Source organism: Prionailurus bengalensis, chromosome F2 (assembly GCF_016509475.1).
Source record: "Prionailurus bengalensis isolate Pbe53 chromosome F2, Fcat_Pben_1.1_paternal_pri, whole genome shotgun sequence".
NCBI classification, from domain to species: domain Eukaryota; kingdom Metazoa; phylum Chordata; class Mammalia; order Carnivora; family Felidae; genus Prionailurus; species Prionailurus bengalensis.
The window spans coordinates 63,505,562-63,527,494 of record NC_057353.1 but is presented as its reverse complement, the minus strand read 5'-3'; the positions used below and the strand labels follow the sequence as shown (position 1 = coordinate 63,527,494).

At 40.5% G+C, this 21,933-nt stretch overlaps 1 protein-coding gene across 20 annotated transcripts in view; it reads left to right on the top strand.

The window, feature by feature from the left end:
* ENPP2 (ectonucleotide pyrophosphatase/phosphodiesterase 2) overlaps positions 1–14,029 on the top strand; it is a 110,855-nt gene extending 96,826 nt beyond the window's left edge. For all 20 annotated transcript variants that reach the window (XM_043601647.1, XM_043601643.1, XM_043601646.1 and 17 more), the window contains 6 exons: positions 1,018–1,154; positions 2,408–2,543; positions 3,439–3,516; positions 6,632–6,764; positions 8,226–8,382; positions 13,431–14,029. In XM_043601647.1, the coding sequence (XP_043457582.1) occupies positions 1,018–1,154; positions 2,408–2,543; positions 3,439–3,516; positions 6,632–6,764; positions 8,226–8,382; positions 13,431–13,601 (812 nt within the window). In that variant the 3' untranslated portion in view covers positions 13,602–14,029. The remainder of the gene's footprint in view (positions 1–1,017; positions 1,155–2,407; positions 2,544–3,438; positions 3,517–6,631; positions 6,765–8,225; positions 8,383–13,430) is intronic.
* Positions 14,030–21,933: the final 7,904 nt, after the last annotated feature.

Sequence of the window (21,933 nt, the reverse complement as noted above, 5' to 3'; positions counted from 1 at the left end):
TAGAATGGTAATACTTTAATTAAAGCAACATGTATACATAATTTAACAAGTGATTACCAGAACTGATTTTCTCTAATAAAAATAATCATAGACATTTTTTTTTTGATGATCACTTAGGGAATTGTGAATTACCTAAGCCTCAATCTCTAAATATTTTGGTCCGTAGGACCGCAATTTCCAAGAATCTATGGAAGTTCTGACTTTAGTCTATCCAAAATGTGCAGATCAAACTCCAGGCACTTATTGTGGGTGTGGAATGAAGGTTTGCACACTAAACTTCCATCTCCTTAAAAGAGTAAGGTTTCAGACCTCTTTCCGCCTCCGCCCCCCCCCCCCCCCCCCACAAAAGGAGAGCTTTCTCTTGGAGGTCTACATTCTTATGGTCTTAATCGAGCTCTTTGGTAGCTGATGACCTCCCCTCTCTGTATTTAAAGCACCCTCTTGAATGCCCATTTACTTTATCTATACATGTTCCTTTAAGTTCTTACCTAAAGAGTGTTTCTCCATGTGACAAATCTGCTTACTTTAAATGCTCATCACTACTCACTGTTTATGCTGAAATAATGCATTATTTGAGTTGCAGTTTGCAAATAATGATCAAAGAGTGCCTTCCTCTTAATTAAATCATTGGCTAATTTGATGAGCCTTTCCAGGGGTCAAATGAATTAATTGTATAAAAATCACTCCTATTGACTTCCATTCAGCTGAATTGTTTAAAAATTTCCTATATTGTTTCATTCCTATACAGATTAAAATTATTTACAACTAAAGAAAGTATTAAAATAAATATGGCATTTATATTATACTTTTGATAACTGTAAGATTTGACCCATGCTTAGGTGATCAGATAAACCACAAAGTGTTAGGGGAAACTAACTTGATTAAATTAAGAAGAAGGAACTACACTATTAATAAGTAAGCAAGCAAATTATGGACAACTTGACTCTGCCAATATTTCTTTCATATGTAATATAAAGTTTAATGTGTGTTTAACACAATTTTTGTTCTCTTTCCTAGAGCGACACCTCCTCTACGGACGGCCTGCAGTGCTTTATCGGACTCGATACGATATCTTGTACCACACTGACTTTGAAAGCGGTTATAGTGAAATATTCCTTATGCCACTCTGGACGTCATACACCGTTTCCAAACAGGTCACTGAAAAAATTGGGGTTTATATTCTTCATGCGATTACATTCTTTGCATTAATGTAATGATTGCTTGCTTAACAGAATTTTGTCTTAGAAAAGATTTTAATTTATCTTGAAGAAAGAAATCTTATATCGAATCTATTACTAAGTAGTGTTTTTAATCTTTATTTATTTTTGAAGGAGAGAGAGACAGAGTGTGAGTGGGGGAGGGTCAGAGAGAGAGAGGGAGACACAGAATCCGAGACAAGCTCCCGGCCTTGAGCTGTTAGCACAGAGTCTGACGTGGGGCTCGAACTCATGAGCCACGAGATCATGACCTGAACCAAAGTCAGATGCGTAACCGACTGAGTCACCCAGGTGTCCTGAAAAGTATTTTGAATTAGACTTTATTCAATGTTCTTTTAAGAGCTTCATAGGAATATGTTAAATTATCTACGTATTAAAGGAAGTATATACTAATGCTTGTTGCTTTTCCTCTGTTTGCCATTGCCCGATAGTTGCAGAAGCCGCCAAGATTTGACTGTTTGTTTTAATAGTTTATTTTTTTAGAGCAGCTTGAGGTTCACAGCAAAATTGAATAAGGACAGAGAGTTCCCATATACCCATGGCCCCACACATGCACAGCCTCCCTGACTATCAACATCCTGTTTTTTAATAAAGATTTTATGTTGGGGTTTCAGTTTTGGTGATGATGAGATAGGTAAGTTTATATATGGAATTAGAAAAGTTTATTTGGCAGTTGAAGTATGTTTTTAATTTCTGATTACAAAGGAACACTTCTGCTGCAAACACAGCTTCTTGTTCGCTTGTACGGTGTGCATGTACATATGCCCTGGTGCACAGATTTATATGCAGTCTCTCTTTTTATAGAGGGTATTTCTATATTTTTTCTTAGAGTGTTATTTTTTAAGGCTGTCTCCCATGGAATCCCATCCATTATTTCAACAATGCAATTTCTGCTTTATATATTGTGGCTTTACTTAAGACTGATAAAAGTGTTCTGCCACTAAGAAAAATTAAGATTTTGCAAATTCCTGGCTTACCATATTTAAAACTGAAGCCTTGCTGGGTTTTGGGGGGGTTGGGTGAGGAGGCCTCGTTTTAAGGAGTCAACGTCCAAGTATGAGCTACAGTAAAAGCTAGAGGGGTTTGGGTTCTGGCTGTTCATAACAGAGCAACTTGGTTTTGGTATTTCCTTGTTGGTTTGGCATGGTCTTTGTGATGGCATTGCTAACTACCTCTGACTCAACATGCAGGCTGAGGTCTCTGGCATCCCTGAGCACCTGACCAACTGCGTCCGGCCTGATGTCCGTGTGTCTCCGAGTTTCAGTCAAAGCTGTTTGGCCTACAAAAATGATAAACAGATGTCCTATGGATTCCTCTTCCCTCCTTGTAAGTTTTAGCATATCAGGATCTGACCATTCTAGAGGGATATTATTTCGTAGAATCTGGACTGTTAGGATTTCCTGGACTGTCAGGATTTTAGGTCTTCTTCAAGAGGAGCACTCAAGAGATTGAAAAATTGAACTTCTATGAGATACTTCCAAAATTGGTCAGAAAACAGACCACCTTTCACAAATCCTGTTCTCCAGGAGAATTCTGAAGTGCAAGGGAATATATAGCGTGCCCCTCACATCATTAATGGGAATCTGACAGTAAAATGGTATATCATTAGGACATTAATGTTTTAAATACTAAAGATGTGATCTCTTAAGAATATGGGAAGCCCTGGGGCTCCTGGGTGGCTCAGTCGGTTGAGCGGCCCACTTTGGCTCAGGTCATGATTTCACAGCTTGTGAGTTGGAGCCCCGTGTCGGGCTCTGTGCTGACAGCTCGGAGCCTGGAGCCTGCTTCAGATCTGTGCCTCCCTCTCTCTCTGCCCCTAAACCACTCACATTCTGTCTCTGTCTCTCTCAAAAGTAAATAAACATTAAAAAAATATATAAAATTAAAAAAAAAAGAATATGGGAAGCCCTTTAATTATCTCTCATTACCTTGATGACATTTTTTAAACTCTAAAACCTATATACGTAATACTTAGTAGACCCAGGTCTAGGTAGGAAGAAAAAGCATTGTAAAAATTTGGGGGAGAAAGCTATTGGTGAAGAAAAGAGATTGAGTGGGAGGGGAACTGGGAAATACTGTTTAAAGTAGGGAATGAGTAGAAATAAAAGAGTAGATCTATACACAATTCACTTCAAACTGTTCAGACCATTTTAGTAGATTACATTTTTATTGATGTCGATTTTGGGAAGTAATGGACACTGTTTGTTTGCCTAACGTTTAGATCTGAGCTCTTCACCGGAAGCTAAATATGATGCTTTCCTTGTAACCAATATGGTTCCAATGTATCCTGCTTTCAAACGTAAGTCTGATATTTACCTAGTAAACTATTATTTATGAAAAGAAATATTTCTAAATTTACCACTTACCCTTTCTACCTCTATATTAAGTTTGATAATAATATATTTCATGTGTTTAGCCTTTATAATTGTTGAAGAACTTTAACGTAAATTCTCTACTATTAATCCAAAATATGAATCTGTGAGGGAGGTTGGTGGGTTGTTTGTCTCTTGTTTACAATTAAAAAATTAAAGTCACAAGAAATGACCCAATTCACGAATGATAGAAACTGAACCAAACCCAGTTTGTGTTTTGCTTCTAAACTGGTGCTCCTTCTATTTCAATGCTCATTATATTGGTGGTTAAGAAGGGTCTTCTTTTGTTTTGGAGGCCACTTGATGTTTAACAACACTTATGTTTATTTATTGAATGTTAAAGTAAAAGCCACCAGAACTTTCCCCCTTTAGGGTGGATGGTAATGATGTATTCTGAATGTTGACCTTGAAACCCAGGAAGAACTTTAAAGAATCTTCTGAATCATCAGAGTATTAAATTCAGATGGTCTTAGGGCTTTGTAAATTATTTTAGTTTCTTTGAACAGCCATAATGTCTTTGTGCGTGATGTAAATATTTGTGGGTGAAAATGATGCCGTGAATGGTATTGGCACAGTGAGCCCTGGTCCAAACACTGACTTCCCTGGAGTCTGACAACTAGCTATATAATTACAGAAATGCTATTTAACCTCTCATTTACAAAATTATGAGATTTTATTGCATGACATCTATGGCTTATATGGATATGACGTAATTGTCCAATGGAATAATCCATTTTCTATTTCTGATAACAGATAATTCACTCATTTGCCCATCCATCCATCCATCCATCCATCCATCCATCCAAAGATAGAGAAAGCATTATGCAATAATTTTTACCTCCTTTTACTGTGAGGAGACTTGTATTCTTATAGGAAAGGTAGGAAAAGGAAGCCCCTCTACCTACTTCTACTTGGCAGAGGACCAGTGGTTGTGTTCCAGGACTCTTGGGCTGAAATGAAATGTCAGATTCAGAATGCGTGATTGTGGAGTGTCATCTCCAGTGGCAAGCCTCCAGAATTTGACATCAGTGAAATGGCCAACATGGTTTAGAGGAAAAAAATGTTTATTTGATGTCCTAGTTAGTAAGTGGAGGTTAATTCAAAGGTAGAATCCATTGCTTAAGCGTGAAAAATTAAAGAATGCTTTTAAAAGGCAGTTCCCTAGTTTTTTCTTAGTCCCAACTGAGAAACGTTTCAGAAACCCACATAGATAGATTTGTCTTAATATTACATGGAATGCATCTTCATAATGTCCACACATCAGGGTTTCCTGAATTTCTTTGTTCTTTGCTGATGCTTTTTTGACCAAGCAGCAATAAAGGAAACACACGGTACCACCCTGAGGCTGGCATGGCGAAAGGCCTTTCACAGAGGGCTCCCTGTTCTTCCCTGGGACTGGTTTTCTCACATGCCACGTTTCTGTGGGTTTGGCCTTTTGACTGTTCTCATTGTTATTTTTCTCCCTTTCTGCCTTTCCAGTTTTTGTGCTTAACATTCGAACTTCTCTCCCATGGTCCTCCTTTCTCTCTTGCAAATAATTATCTGTGGTATTTTGGCTCCGGTGGACTGCTCTTTCTGAGTAAAGTATCAGAGGGTCTAAAGAATGGTAGAAGCACTAGGGAAAAAACAGCCAAGTACTTTTTCACAGGGGGAGATAAGAAGTGATAATAGCCCAAGCCTCACAGCCCTCATGTAGAGTAGCACGTAGTTCAGCGAAACCTAACATTTCAGAACCAACTCACTATTCGCATTTCCTGTCCTCTGTCATTCCCTCTTTTGCCTTTCCTTTCTCCCCACTCTGTTCCTCTCCACTCCTCTCTCTGCTTGACTATAATATTACCTGGACCTAATGTGGACAAGGAAGTCCCCTCCAGAGGTGATCTTGAAAGTGAGAAATGAGCGATGGAGAAGAAACCAGACAAGCACAGATAAGGGAGTTTTCCCGATGAAAGGAAGAGAAAATGCAAAAGCTTAATCTGAAATGAGTTTGGCAAATGGGAAGACGGGAAGAAAGCCATGTATCAGAGGGGGAAGGAGGAAACAGAGTCATGCAGGTAGGCAGGGGCCACGGTGCAAAGTTAGGATTTTATTCTAATTGCAGTGATACATCATCTGGAATGTTAGAAACGGGAAGTTGGGAAGAGTGTGACACATTCTGGGTATGGTGTAAAATGATCCGAGTGGCTATTATATAGTGGGCTGCAGGGAAGAGCGAGGTTCTCACTGGGAGCCTGGGAAGTAGTCTTTTGTGGTAGTTCTTTGCAGAGAGGATAGTAATTGAGACCAGGATGGATGCAGTGAAAATAGTTGAAAAGTGGTCAGATTTGGATGACGGGGGTGTATTTCAGAGGTAGCACTGGCAAGGCTTGTTCACGTGTGTAGGAAAGAAGGAGCCAGGTCAGAAATGACTCCTAGGATTTGGACCCGAACACGTGAGTGAGTGAGTGTCATTACCTGATGGAAAAGCAGGGAGTTAGAGCAGATTGGGAATGAAGGCCAAGAATTTTGTTTAGATCATTTTTTGCCAGACATGGTCATTAGGTCAAGTGGACCCTGAAATGGGTGGTTGGATAACAGGTCTGGAGCTCCTTGGAAGGGTCAGGGCTAGAGACATAAACTTCGGAACAAGTATATCTATGAGATCATGAAGGAAGAAAAAGTAGATTAAGGCCTTTTTTTCAGTTTCTCACAAACACTGTCCTTCCTCTTTTGACCACACGATTCCCCTTGCCTGTTCTGTTTCCATCTCTTTGCCTGTAAAGCATCCACTTATCCTTTAGATCTCAGCTCAGTAGCCACTTCATTGAGGAACCCTCCCCCGACTTATTGGGCTGGGTTAAACTCCCCTACTGGTGTCTCCATGCCTTTCTCTCTGCTCGCTCATAAATGACACACACAGCTGGTACTTCAGGATGAATTCTTTTCAAGAATCGCAGGAGCTCTACTGTCTCTTGGCTTATGACATTTGGCTGATCCCAGAGAGAATTTGACCAAAGCAAGGAGTTTTGATCATGAAGAACAGATTTTTTTTCCCCCCCTCAGGAGTCTGGAATTATTTCCAAAGGGTATTGGTGAAGAAATATGCTTCAGAAAGAAATGGAGTTAATGTGATAAGTGGACCAATTTTTGACTATGACTATGATGGCTTACATGACACACAGGACAAAATCAAACAGTAAGTTTGTCTTTTCCACTCAGTGTGTGTTTTTAAATTCTAAGATCTCATTCAAGGCTCTTTTTCAAATATTCACGTACTAGAGAAGAGCTGATAGCCCTAAAGGCCTTTGCTCTTTGAATCTCCTTGTAATTTCTTCAGTGCTTTTGGACGCTTGATTAAATGTCTTATTGGTGGTTGGAATGGAATGGAGTTTTGTGGTAAATAAATGTACTTTTCCATTCCATGAGAGAAAAGTATCAAAAGATTTTTTTTTTAATTTGTCATTTATTCTTTATCAACTCGTCAATGGAAAGATGATAATTTCCCCTCATCTCCATTATTTGAGGAGACTTTTGGAACCCCTTAGATTTCCGGGTCAGTATATCTTAATAGGAAATTCCATGGAGACTTTTGTAAAGTCTAGTTGTTTCTACCCTTCTCCATGATGCTGTTGGGAAGATTAAAAAAAGATAAGGCATACTTGCTCAGAAGGAGCTAACAGTTCAATGGAGAAAGGAAATAGATACAAATATGACAAATTCATAAGAAGTCATTTAATTTTATACATGTGTGAAACAGAGGGGCACAAATGATGAGAAGGTTTAATTGTGATTTACAGATAATTACGAACAAACAATAATTTTTTTCATACACATAATTAATAACAGGAATTATCTTGCTCCCTTTCTAGTCATCCATACGAGAAATGTCAACTTAATTGTACATTTATTTTATTGCTGATCATTGCTGTAGTTTTTAACCAAAATTATCATTTTAGTCATAATTTCAGTATTTTAAAAATGATTAAAATTAAGATAATAGAGAACCAGGTAAGGAATTGTGAGTTTCTGCACTTCAGTTTACTGGAAAAGTTTTTTTTTCAATCTCTACGCTCATCACTAGCTCATTAGTCCTTAGTATTTCCTTGAGTGAATGAGTTTTCTCTACCAAGCTCAGCATCTCATTGGAGTTTGAAAGGGCTTGTTATTGCCCCAGCTTCGGCGTCTCCTGCCTGAGGTCCACTTTATACAATTTTATGCAAGTTCTCTTCCTGAAACATGGATCTCATGATGACTCTCCCTGCCACAGACACCTTCAGTGAGGCCTTACTACCTAAACAATAACACCCAAATTCCACAATGTAGCCCTCAGAACCTCCAAAGTATGGCTTTTATTGACTCTTCCAGCCTCACATTTCTGCTGTCTTGAGCCATTCATCGTGTCCAGCATCTGATCCTTGGTTCAAGCTGTTTTCTTCGCCTGGAATATCGTTTTCACTCTGCCAAGTTAAGAGAAAGGGAATTCCAGGCAATAAAAACATTGGGTTCAAAATACAGAAGTGGACCACTTTCTTAGAAGTGAAAAATGATTCAGTTGAATGGAAGTTAATTTTAGTGACTTAGGCAATATTCGTGGGTCACCATTTAAACAAGAAAGCTATTACATGTGTTGTAACTTTATTTTTCCTTCCCGTTCCAGGTATGTGGAGGGCAGCTCCATTCCCGTACCAACTCATTATTACAGCATCATCACCAGCTGCCTGGATTTCACCCAGCCTGCCGACAAGTGTGATGGCCCCCTCTCTGTCTCCTCATTCATTCTCCCTCACAGACCAGACAATGAGGAGAGCTGCAGTGTGAGTTCAAAGACAGAGTCCTTTAAAATGATTCATCTTTGCTTCTTAATTTATATTCCCACCATTAAGCTCTTATACACTTATTATAAGACATTTGGACTATACAGTAAAACCAAGTGGAAAGAAGAAAAGACCTTTGCTTATCACCTCAGAACTTTGTGTTCGAACGGCTTTTTAATTTTCAGTGTAAGGGTGTGGGGAGGCATGGAAGTGTGCATTCATTGTAGTTCCGATTACGTGTTTGATTTTGTCAAAGGATAAAATGCCCAAATGTTTTTTGGTTTTGCAAAAGACATATGTATTTTGTAAAGGTAGGATAAAAATAGCAACATTTTGATAATTGTTGAAACTAGATAAGAATTCACAGGGGTTCATTATGTTATTCTTTCTACTTTTGCGGGCATTTGAAAATTTCTATAATAAAAACTTTTTATAAAGACACATATACATGGGAGTATATACTTTATAAATCAGATTTTTCATTTGCTGCTAGTTATGAGGGCACTTGTAACAGGTCACCATTCCCAAACAGCACAGATGACACCCAATACCCTTATTCGTAAGTGGAGGCAGGAAGGCATCACGAGAAGGCCCCTGGCAGGGGGTGGGAGCCATGCAGTGTGCTCCTGGCCCTTTACTCCTTCTGCTTACACTCAGGGACACATCACATCACTTCCCCAGATCTCTTTGATGTGACAGAAAGACTGTGTTCCAAGATTGATTTTTGAAGCAGTAACCTCTATGATTTTGCTTTATAGAATAGCAGGAGCAGAGATACAATCTACAGAAGAGGATCTTAGTCAGCAAGCACTACTCAGTTCCTAAACTGTGTGTGGTGCTCTGGGAGAAACAACAGTGTGTCAAACATAGGCACTACTCAAGGCAGCCTGCAGCAGGGGGGGAGCAGAAAACAGGTGCAGACTTTGCTACCCTACAAGGCAAAGAGCCCCGAGAATAGCTTCAACAGAGGTTATCAGTTTCATGGGCAAGGTAGATTTTGGACTAGGGCTTCAGCTATGGGAGGAGACTGAGGCTATGGATGTTCAGAGCAAAATAAGGGATGCAGGACACAAATACAAAATTTGAAATATGGCCAAGATAGCTAATTAAGCTTGACCAGAATGTTGGAATTGAGGGTAATAGGGGGAGATAAGGTTTTTAAAGCTGCTTGGAGGGCGCCTGGGTGGCTCAGTCATTAAGCGTCTGACTTCGGCTCAGGTCATGATCTCACAGCGCTTGAGTTCGAGTCCCGCTTCAGGTGAGCTTGAGCCCCGCTTTAGGTGAACGCGAGCCCCAGGCGATCCCTGGCTTCTCTCTCTCTCTCTCTCTCTCTCTCCTCTCTCTCTCTGCTCCTCGCTCACTTGAGCCCTCTTTCTCTCTCAAAACACACACACACACACACACACACACACACACAAAACAAAAAACAACCCCCCCCAAACAAAACAAAACAAAACAAAACAAAAGTTGATTGGAATAAATTTTAAATTGAAGTAGTAGTAATAGAAGCCTTAGTGGCAGAGGTAAGAATCGCTACCATTTGCTGAGTATGTGTTACCACCCAAGTACTGGGCAGGTCCTCTCCATAGATTATTTCTAATCATCTAATTATCCTGCAAGGCAGGTGTATGTGTTATTCTCCCCGCTCCCCTTGAAAAGTTTGGTACATTGTTACCTGGTTAGTCAGTAGGAGAACAGAACTGTAGATGCAAGTCCTCTGACTTCAAAAGCCCATCCTCCTTCGAATTTATCAGATTTCCACAGTAGAACCTTGGGACCTTAGAAACTTTTCTTATTGCACAAGCATTAAGTAGCCACGGAAAATGCTGGTGCATAAGAGCAACATTTCAGGGCTCTCCTTTAGGGAGATAAATTTAAGTTGGAAGGGGTCAAGCCTGGTGTTCAAAGTGCTTTGGCAAGATTCACGGGATTGAGGGAACAGAACTGGAAGTGAGGTTGTGGTGTTGGAAATGTAACAAAGAGAGTAGAAGGCAGCAATATTATACTGAAGGATCAATAAGATCGTATAATAATTTGGTAGGAGGTGGAGAAGCAGAGGAACTGCAAGTGAAAGGCAAGCTGTCGTCAGCTTATCGACTTGACCTTCTCCATTTTGATTCTTCGGAAACACGAGGGTGGCTAATGGTGTACCAGGGGCATGTCATGCCTCTGGATAACATGATCTACTTTGTTTGAACTTTAGTTTTCCTAAAAACTTATGGAGAGGTAAACATTTGTGCAAAAAACTAAACCCATATATTATGGAGTGAAATTCACAATTGCCTTGCACTTTTAAGATAGAGACTGCAAAGACATTGCAGACTGATAGGAGGTCATTTAAGATACAGCTAGATTCCTGGCGAGTATGTGTTCAAGTTTCTCTGTCATCAGGGGAATTTGGTGATGGGACACTGAGTTCAAAGACATTCTTCAGTCACCCCAAATTGTACATCTGACCAATGAAATCCACAGATGTCCTCACAGCTATCTCCCTCCACTTTCTGGCTCCTGACTCTGCACAGAGCTTAGAGATATTTCTTGTAGAGTTCATGGCCAGCATGTTTCTTATTCTTATTCTGCCCACACAGAAACCTGTCCTTGCTGCGAATGTCACTTTAAAACTGCTGGGGCTTGGGGTGCCTGGGTGGCGCAGTCGGTTAAGCGTCCGACTTCAGCCAGGTCACGATCTCACGGTCCGTGAGTTCGGGCCCCGCATCAGGCTCTGGGCTGATGGCTCAGAGCCTGGAGCCTGTTTCCGATTCTGTGTCTCCCTCTCTCTCTGCCCCTCCCCCATTCATGCTCTGTCTCTCTCTGTCCAAAAAAAATAAATAAATAAAAATAAAAATAAAAAATAAAATAAAATAAAATAAAATAAAATAAAATAAAATAAAATAAAACTGCTGGGGCTTGAATTCACAATCTTATGAGAAAGTGAGGAAGAAAAGGCAGGTGAAAAATAAATGTCCATAGCAAGACAGGTAATAAAGAAGTTCATGGGTGGGCGTTTATTTGTTTATTTACTTACTTATTTATTTTTAAAATGTTTCCTTCTCTTCTTACCTTGGTACACATGAACTTTTATTTGAATTTTATTAGTTTTGCATTTCACCCTAGAGTCTCTCCTAGCAAATACTTTTGTGGATTGCCAGCTAGCATCAGGCAGAAGATATTTTCTTCCTGTGTTGCATAGCCAGCATTTCCTAATGACTAGTGACAGGCTAGATTTTAGCATGTGAGAACCAGAAGAAAATGCCCTTCGAATGAAATTGGCAAATACTTCCCAAGGAAAGAACTAGCAAAAGACAATTTTCCCCCTGAATTCTTGTAATCCCAGCTGGCCACTATTTATATTAGGAAAAACCTTTTTACCCCTTTGTCTTTACATTCAAATGACTGTATTTACAAGAGGAAAAATTAGACCACTGAAAAATCAAATAAAGAGTTGAATATGAAAATTCTTCCAAAATACAGCTTCATGCTTACTCTGCTTACTCTGAGGGGGTCCTGATCCATTTGGAGACCTCCTACTTCGCTAATTATATGGTCGCACTGAGGATTGGTCAGTACCGTTGTGGGCAGAGTTATATTTAGGTCTGTCTTTTCCTGTGAATCGCAGAGACCTTGGTTAGCTTGGGTTAGGAGGGTGGGGCATGGAGGGTTAAAATCCTTACTTCCCCAGCCTGCAAAGCAATTTCTTCCTATTTCTTCATTTTGCCTGGGATGGCCAGGCCTCAGTTTCCTGAACCAACACCCTCGTGGTACATATTTAGCACTGGCAAAAGCTGCTGTAGCTCCCTGTCCAGGTCTGTGTGGGTTGGAGCTTTCCGAGAAAACCCATTGCAGGTTCTTGGACTTTGGTGGGGAGTTCATTGAGACCACTGGTGGTGGAAGAGCTGGGCGAGGGCATTTCTGAACATACTCAGCCCTGGACACGCAGCCACCCTTCAACTTGTGGGACAGCTCTTGAGGGCCATTGCAGTTCTGGGGGCATTTGGGAATGAAATTATTTGCAAAGGCCCTCCTGCCTCATGTCTACTAGTGAAGGTAGGCATTTCCCCCACAATTCCCAGAGCTCTCAGATCTCATGCTTTCTCTCAACTTCGCACCAAAGTGAAAGAAGGTATTTTTAAAATATAAAGGATTACTTGTCCTAAAATACCTTTTAATTTCAACTGAGACACAAATAAATTTTTGGTGTGGGACATCCGGATATCTTTCATCTGGAATTTGTGCCAATGAGACAGTCTTGGCAAGTAGCTAAGGCAGAAAGAGATTTCCATCCTCTTCTCTATGATGTTTCCCTACTTTGTCTTTTGTTCCCCTTCTTCCTTTCTCTTCTTCTTCCTACTTTCCAGGGAGCTGCTGAAGTCAGCGTTATTTTCCTTGTGAACCAATGAAGAAAGCCTAGAGAGGTCAAGTGGGTTGCCAAGGTCTCATAGCCAGGAAGTGGTAAAGCCACAATTCCAACCCAGGCCTGTTGGGCCCCAAAATACCAGTTGTATCTTGAGCTGCTTTAAGTTGAACTCATTATTTGAATATCAATTCATTGCAATTTAATAGATGATGTTCTTGATATTGCGGGTTCTTCTGAAAGACCAGGAACGCACACGCGAAATTCTGTGCATTGAGCGTAAGCTCTTCACTTTCCTTAGGAGCCAGAAGAGCATTCCAAGTTGCTCTGTGCCCAACATTGCAGTTTGACAGCAGCGGGGGAAGAAAGTAATTACTGAATTCTCCAGGGCCTTTGGTTTTTGTAATTTGGATTTATGTTCTGAAAACCTATTGAGTCAAAGGCCCTTTCACACCACGTCTCATTTATTTGGTACAGCTAATTGCTGTCAAAAATGTTAACAGCCAAGGACAGGTATTTGTGGTGTGTTACCAATAGGAATGTGGTAGAGTGGCCAGGGAGGCCAGGAAGGAATCACAGGCACTGGCTCTGGGCGCAGGAGTATGGAGGGGTCGTTTGTGGACCTGCACCAAATTGATCATCTGGAGAACCTCCTCTGGAAAATTGTGACTCTGATTGTATTCTGTTTCCATTGCAGAGCTCAGAGGACGAGTCGAAATGGGTCGAAGAACTCATAAAGATGCACACAGCTCGGGTGCGGGACATTGAACATCTCACCAGTCTGGATTTCTTCCGAAAGACCAGTCGCAGCTATCCAGAAATTCTGACGCTAAAGACATACCTGCATACATACGAGAGTGAGATTTAACGATCTGACCATCTGCAGTGCAGTCTTATCAACTGGTGTATATTTTTATATTGTTTTTGTATTTATTAATTTGAAACGAGGACATTAAAAAAATGTTAGTATTTTAATCCTGTACCAAATCTGACATATTACGCTTGAATGACTCCACTGTTTTCTCTCACGCTTGATTTAGGTAGTCTTATGTTCCGAGTAGAGCTTGTAATAAATACTGCAGCTTGCATTTTTAGTGGAAGCTTCTAAATGGTGCTGCAAATTTGATATTTGCATTGAGGAAATATTAATTTTCCAGTGCACAGTTGCCACATTTAGTCCTGTACTGTATTGAAATACTGATTTTGTAAAGTTGCATTCATTTACTGTTAATTATGACAGACATATTTAAGCCTTTTAGACCAATCTTAAATATAATAAATCACACATTCAGTTTTTTCTGGTTTTATTTGGCCTTCATTTCACTTATAAATTAGAGTGTTTGCTTCTGGTATATTCATGCATGAAAAGTATACATTTTCTGTATTGGGCCTTCTTCCTTGTTGAATATAATTCATATAGTCAAAGGAACATCCATGCTATTCAGCCATAGTGGCCTGGACGAGATAATTTAGGTACACATCTCTGGGAAATCAGAAGGGCGGAGGGCAAGAGAACCAGAAGACCTCCAGAATACCCTCTGTCACCAGTCTTTTTAAAAAATATTTTGAATTTTGGAGGAGTAGGTTCTTTTGATAAGTTGATTCAAAGCTCTGAGTATTAAACTCAACTGGTACTATCTGAAGCATATATTCTGTATAAGGTACCAACCTATGAACCATGGGAGGATATAAAGAGAAGTAAGAAGGTGGGGTGGGTATAGCTGTAAAAGTATAATTAACCAATTCAGGTGGAAAATAATAAATGCCAAGTGAAAAGTGTTAGTAATAATTAATATGCCAAGCATCTAAATGCTAGGTGGGGTGATTGTAGATGGCCACAGCTTTAAATAATGAAACAGGATGAGGAAGTCATTCAGAGATTTTTCAATCCTTCTGATTGTGTCTGGGAGAAAGGATCACATTAGTGTCCTCATATCTCTAACAGTTGCTAATCCCCCTTTTAAAAAAAGAAGAGGATTGGGGGCACCTGGGTGGCTCAGGCAGTTAAGAATCTGACTTTGGCTCAGGCCATGAGCTCACAGTTGGTGAGCTTGAGCCCCGAGTCGGGCTCTGTGCTGACAGCTCAGAGCCTGCCTCAGATCCTGTGTCTCCCACTCTCTCTGCCCCTTCCCCACTTGCACTCTGTCTCCGTCCCTCTCAAAAATAAAGAAAAACATTTAAAAAATTAAAAAAAAAAAGAGGACAGCATATTGCTTTGTTTTCATTATGTTAATTCTTATAGTTGCCCCATTTATGGTCAGTGAAGTGTGTTTTTAATTTCTATACAATTTCCTTTAAAAATCAAATTGTGGGTGCCTGGGTGGCTGAGTCAGTTGTGTCCAACTCTTGCTTTCGGCTCAGGTCATGATCTCATGGTTTGTGAGTTCGAGTCCTGCATTGAGCTCTGCTCTGACAGTTTGGAGTCTGCTTGGGATTCTCTCTCTCTGCTCATGCTATCTCAAAATAAATAAATAAACATGTAAAAAACAATAAAACAAAAGTAAAATCAACTTGTTTAAGAAGGAAGGCATTGTGTCAAGTAAAAAACACCTTACAACAGAAGTGGGGGAGACTTTACTGGGCATTGGGAAAAATCAGGAAGGTGGTAACAGTAAAAGTACTTACTGGAAAACAGCTGTTGGGATACATGGGAAGAAGTGAACACTCCAATGCTGATGACAGCTGTATTTATTGAGCACCCACTATGTTCCAGGTGTATCTCTGGCACGTCATATACCTTGTCTCTGAACGCTGAGAAACAAGGAGCTCAGGGAAGATTTTATGGGACAGAGAAAAACGAGATTGGCAACATGGAAGAATGCTTGCATTGGGCTTTGTAGTTTGGGCTGGGGTGAGGGTGTGGTGGAAATGAGTTGGAATATGACTTCTTATACATTGAATGGTCAATAATGATTTGGTGAGTTGCTACACTCCAGTATTTATACTTGCTATGGGGATGACACTGGAAAAGATAACCACGGTTCCAGATGTCATGCTTGTGACATGTGCTGTGAAAGAATTAAATAGGTGCAGAGAGACACAGGGGTAGAAAGAGAGGAGCATTGTAGGTGACATTATAGCTGACACTTGGAGGATGAGAAGAGCTGGGACCAGGAAGAAGGGCATGGCCAAAGACTGGGGGTGGGAAAGATCTTGGAATGGGTGAGGATCTGAAAGGAGACAGGTGTACCTGATACAGCAGCGAGGTTGATAGGGACCAGGTGAGTAGATCCTTAGAGGCCCATTGAGGCATTTGGATTAGATTCTAAGTACGGTGGAAAATAAAGAAACCTCAAGCAGCGATGTGATGGAATCTGATTTACAATTTCAGGATGTTGACATAGATATGCGACAATTATAGTATGCTCTAAACGTAATTCCACACAAAATACACCTAATACCTATTAGGTGCCGTAATTCTGTTTCCCAGCAGCAACATTGCAAGAGAAGGAGCAGTTCTGTTTTTTATTAATAGTGGCAATGGTCGCAAGCTCTTTGCTTAGCCAGATTGCTAGATCACCTCAAATTGAACTCTTCTCAAAATAGGTTATACTCGAGGCTTTTGGGGTGAGCAGTTGCAAATTTAGTTGAGTACTTCTGCTCTATTTTTATCGTTAGGTCAGATCTTTCTTTCTCATGAATAAACTTCATATCCAGAGAGAACATCAACCACTCTGTATTTCAGGTGAGTGGCTTTGCCGATAAACACATGTCATTAATTGTGGGGTTATTTACAAAAGTCCCTGAATGGACAGGGGCTCTATTAAAATGAGAACCGAAAGACTATTTTAAGTTGGGGTACTTGGTATTTTTTTACATGGAGACCTTAGTCCATTCATGCTTTCATTGAGCAAGTTGCCAACTGCTTGCTAGCATGGTGGTCCTGTTCTAGTGGATGGATTCAGAAACTGCCTCTCTAAAATGAGCTCATTGTAAATAGTGTAAACCAGGAAAGCAGCCACATAGTTTCCCAAGAGCAAAATCATTCTGAATTGTTTTTAGGAGAGTTGACTTAAAAAAAAAAATCTCTGAACGAAAGTAATGGTTGGTGCCAGTTGGGTTTGTATAACTGCCTATGGGCCAGAGACCCCCCCAGTCCAGTGCCCATTATTCCTTGTGGTGGTTGGGAAGAGGGTGGCTGCAGTGAAGTCCAGATGATTCCTCCTGTTGATACTTCTCTCACTTCAACTGTCTTTCACTACGTCTTTGCTGAGTCAGGACTGGGCTGCCTTGTGGGTGGGAAGTGGTAAAGGCAAAGGGAATTCTCCCATGGCTTTGAGCAGAGGGATTGTATGGGACAGTGAGGAACCAGATTTAGATGTTTGAGTTTGTAGGCTGGGGTAAATAGAGCAGTGCCGGAGGACCAACCACGTGTGGCGGTAGGTTCCTCTTTGGGCTGCGTTTCTAGGAAGCGCATGTGCTTGACCCCTCTTGGCAAGGATGTTCAGTTTGGGCTGGAATATAAAAATGGAAATGGTGCCCCTGCCCAATGGAATTTTGCACTCTGGTTATTGGGAGCAGGCAAAACTCCATTACTTGTGTGACACTGGGCACTGTTCCTTCCAATTCCTTCGGGTGGCTCTTTCCCTGCCTTTAGGTAGTTCCTCCCCAAAAGCCTCAAGTGCTGATTAGTGTTCGACTGAATACTCGAGACCCTCTGCAGGATTCTGGAAGAAGAAGACCACCAGCATTTCAGGGTGGAGGCAAGGTGACAGGCTATGAGGCCATGGTTAAAAGCTGGAGATTTGCAGTTACATGGCACTGGGTGATGTACACTCTAAATTTTTTCATCTGTAAAATAGTGATAGTAATGTCTACTTCTCAGAGTTGGTATAAGAATTGTGGCAGGAAGTCTCACTGGAATATAATTTGTTAAATTTTTCCCTTCATTTTTATCTCCATTTCCTACCAAGGAAGACATCCCCTTTTAAAGTATTTTCTTGGCTTTGAGTCTTTTTGCAGAGTAAGGGTGGAGAGCAGAAGCAGTCTGCAGTTCATGGATTTCCTGCCTTTTATGAATCGGAAACCCACTGAAGAGATGAAAAGACATAGCCTTTAGAGTGCTGAGAGAGGGACCTTTCCTGAGATTCAGATTGGAGAAGTCTGTGGGTTTGAGCAGGTGGTTACACTTCAGGATGTGCTGTGTGATCCTTTCAGGGAGGTGGAACCCTAGGCCCTGGGGGTCCTGGCCACAACTTGGAAACAGCAGATCAGCAAACCTCAGGGGACCTAGGACAGGTACAGTGAAGAAATGCATGCCAACTGCACTTCTCATGTCATTTTTCATTTATCAGATTCTGGTATGACCTGGGGGATGATGGGAGCTTCAAGAAAACTGAATGAAAACATCATGTAAGCCATGCGAGGCATAGATTAGAAGTGAAATTTGGGGTGCCTGGGTGGCTCAGTCAGTTAAGCATCTGACTCTTGATTTCAGCTCAGGTCATGATCTTGTGGTTCGCGAGTTTGAATCCCCGCACCGGGCTCTGCTCTGGTGGTGCAGAGCCTGCTTGGGATTCTGTCTCTTTCCCTCTCTCTCGGCCTCTCCCTGCTCTCTCTCTCTCTCTCTCTCAAAATAAATAAATAAACTTAAGGACGTGAAATTTATTTTAGGGAGATGAAGTTTTATTTCTTGTGCAGTGAGATATATACCAGCTACATTTGGAAAATGCTTAGCCCTGTGCTTGCTACATGCCAGGTGTTCGATAAATACAAGCTGAATAAAATCAAGCTAGGAAAAAAGAAAAAAAAACATGGAAGGAGAAGCCTGAGAGATAAAGAACCAAGAAACAGTGGGTATTATGAAACCTAAGGATAAGACACTTTCAAAATGGAGGAAGCAGTCAGTGACATCAAATGCCAGAGAGAAATTAGATGGGAATTTGAAAGCATCCATTGAATTTTGCGATAAGGTGGTCATTTCTGACCTTCCTGGGAGCACATTCAATGAAGTAGTCTGAAAAACAGCCAAATTGCACTGGGTTGGGAGGGAATGGGAGAGCAAACTGGAGGCAGTGAGTAGAGACTACTCTTCGAAGAAATTAGAAATAGGATGAACAGACAATAATGAAGGATGGGGGTAGACTTGAGGGAGGATTTGATTCTATTTAGGATGCGAAAAAGCTTTTACAGGCTGTTGAGAAGATTTGATAATACTGGAAAGGCACTACTGGATCAAGCAATTGGATTGTAAACAAATTTGAAATTGAAAGCAACTGATAAATATTGAGTCAACTGTAATAGATTTGCCTTCAAGTTAAGAAACTAATAGAATTCCCTCTTGGGGCCGGTGTTAGTATAGAACACATTATGTACATCACACTTTGCAAAATGGTAGCCTGAAGGCTGGATACAGACCACAGATTGCTTTGTTATGCTCGTGGGATATCTAAAAAAAAATGGGTTAGATGCCAAATTTGAAAATCAACAAATTTCACATAAAAATCCAGCCTTTTGACTTTTCCTAAAATATTAAACTATTTTAGTCCTCGTAAGATATGTTTCTGTCAACAATCAGTGGAAGCCTACCTGACTGCCCTTAGGGCAATCACTCTCTAGAACAGGTGTTGCAAATATTTTCCATAAAAGGTTCTGCCATACAGTTTCTAATTATTCACTTCTGTCATTGCAGTGCAAAGGGACCATGGGCACTACATAAATGAAAGACCTTTGCTCTTGCTTTGTTCCACTAAACTTTTATTTGTGGACACTGAAATTTCCATTTCATTTAATTTTCATGCATCAAGAAATATTACTCTTTGGATTTTTTAACAACCATTAAAAATTTTAACTGCTCTTAGTTTTTGTTTTTGTTTTTGTTTTGGCCAGAGAGAAACAGGGAACTGGCTGGATTTGGCCGTTAGGCCATAGTTCCTAACTGCTGCTCTGGATCACCACTTGTCCTATTGTTCTTTCCATTCTAGGTGGAGAACAAGTTCCATTTTATATTGTGTTTGTGCGTTTGTTTCTTTTCAAGTTATCCTTCTACATTAATTTACTTTGCTTGTCTTTAGGCATTTGACTCTGACCCCCACGTAGGGCGACCAGATGTCTGGGACTAAAGGACTGTCAATACTAAAACCAGGAAAGTCTTGGGCAAACCATGATGAGCTGGTTTGCATGATTTTACATTTCTGTTCGTACTTTGCCTTTGAAAAGGCATTGCCATTTTAATTAACTAATTTAATAATCTTCAATAATCTTTCATCGTTTTCTCTCCATAGGGCTTTGTTTGCCATCTCAGTAGTAACTTCAACCAGTGTTGTATTTTAATCTATCTCCTCCATCTTAAAAGTGGTAGATCTTTTCTTGTTCATTATATTCAGAGAACTTTGCATAGTGCCTCACACAGATATGATTATCATCAAGTTATAGATGAGTGATTGACGAACCTTATTCTCTTTTTATCCTCTGAGACAGTTAATGTCCTTACAAGTGAAAAATGGAGCTGAGATGAAGACATAATAGCCTACATTTTACTCATGACTTCTGGCTTCCTAAAATGAGAACTGTGTTTTTTCTCTGTGTTGGTGACATCCACTCTGGGCCATGAAAACACCCTAGCAAGAAACCTGAAGTTTGTTTTGTCTTGTTCCCCCACTTTGCTGAAACTTACTTGCCCACTTGGTCAAATAAGTCTCACCTCTCTGCTGTCCCCTTTCACATAAACAGCTTGAATCTGCAACATAAGGAAAGACCCTAGGGCCCTGAAATCAGAAGTGGGTTCAAGTCTGGGCTCTGCCATGTGCTGATTCTCAGACATGTTTCTTGCATTGTGGCCAGCTCATTTGTAACATAGGGATGGTCATATGTACCTCTTTGGATATTGTGAAAATTAGAGATAATGAACGTACAGCACCTAGTATTGTGTCTGATTCAATGAATATTTGGTATCTCCATGGAAAAGAAAAGCCATGGGTCTGGCAATGGGGATATATACTAATCGTATTGATATTTTGAGAGCTTCTTATGTTCCAGACACTGCATGCATCACTTCACAGGCATTATTTTATTTAATCTTAACAAAGGATAGAGTCACCCACTGACCTAGGAATGAGGGGGTTCCTGGGACTTCAGTTCTGACACAGGGACAGTACCAGGCACACTGGGATAAACTGGTCCCCAAAAGCCCATAAGTTAAGTATGTTAGTGAGGCCATTGAATTCATTCATTTATCTTTCTACACAAAGATATTTTTATTGTTCTCTACTCTTTCTTGCAGTCCTTTCAGGTGGGTTTTTTTAAATGTTTACTTATTTATTGTGAGAGAGACACACACACGCCTCAGCAAGGGAAGGGCAGAGAGAGAGAGTGAGAGAGAGAGAGAGAGAGAGAAAGAATCCCAAGCAGGCTCCATGCTGTCAGTGCAGAACCCAACATGGGGCTTGATCTCACAAACAATGAGATCATGAGCTGAGCTGAAATCAAGAGTTGGGCGCTTAACCCACTGAGCCACCCAGTTGCCCCTAAGCCAGACTATTTAATTGACTCTAGTTTTGTTGATCTTCTTTGAAGCTATCAGAATCTAGAGATTATCACAAAGACTAAATAAACAATGTTTTTGGCTGCTGGGACCTACCCCTCCCCCTTTGGGTAGGAGCAATCCAATCTTCTTCTAAGATACCACCATTTTTTATCCCTCTATGAATTCATGCAATTTGTGTGATACGGATCCACTCCAGTTTTATGAATGTTACTCAGATCTGACCAGTTATATATTTGTATTTTCCTGGGCACAGTGAGTTGTTCTGAATGACATGTGACCTGATCAGGACCAATGAGACACAGTAGGACTTTGGCGGGAACATCCAGAAAGGAGAAACTCCTTCCCAGTAGACTTGAACCCAGTAGGATGTAAAGCTGGACCATTATATTCTTCTTTATTCCTGGAGGAAAGACCACTCCAGATATGGTGTATTATAGTGGACACACAGAGAGATAAAGAGAAATAACCAGGGTCCCCTGCCTAAATGTGGCATGTTAGGTAGGCACTATCACTAACCTTTTCAGTAACGTGGGCCAACAAATTTTTTTTTTTTTTTTTTTTTTTTTTGCTTCAGCTAGTTTGGGCTTGAATATGACACAATGGAAAGAATTCTGATTACATAGGAGCTAGTCATTTTGTCCTTCTCTAGATTAAGGTATATGAATCAATCCAAGACTCAGAAAACAGTCATAGCCACACAGCCCCCTTCCACCTC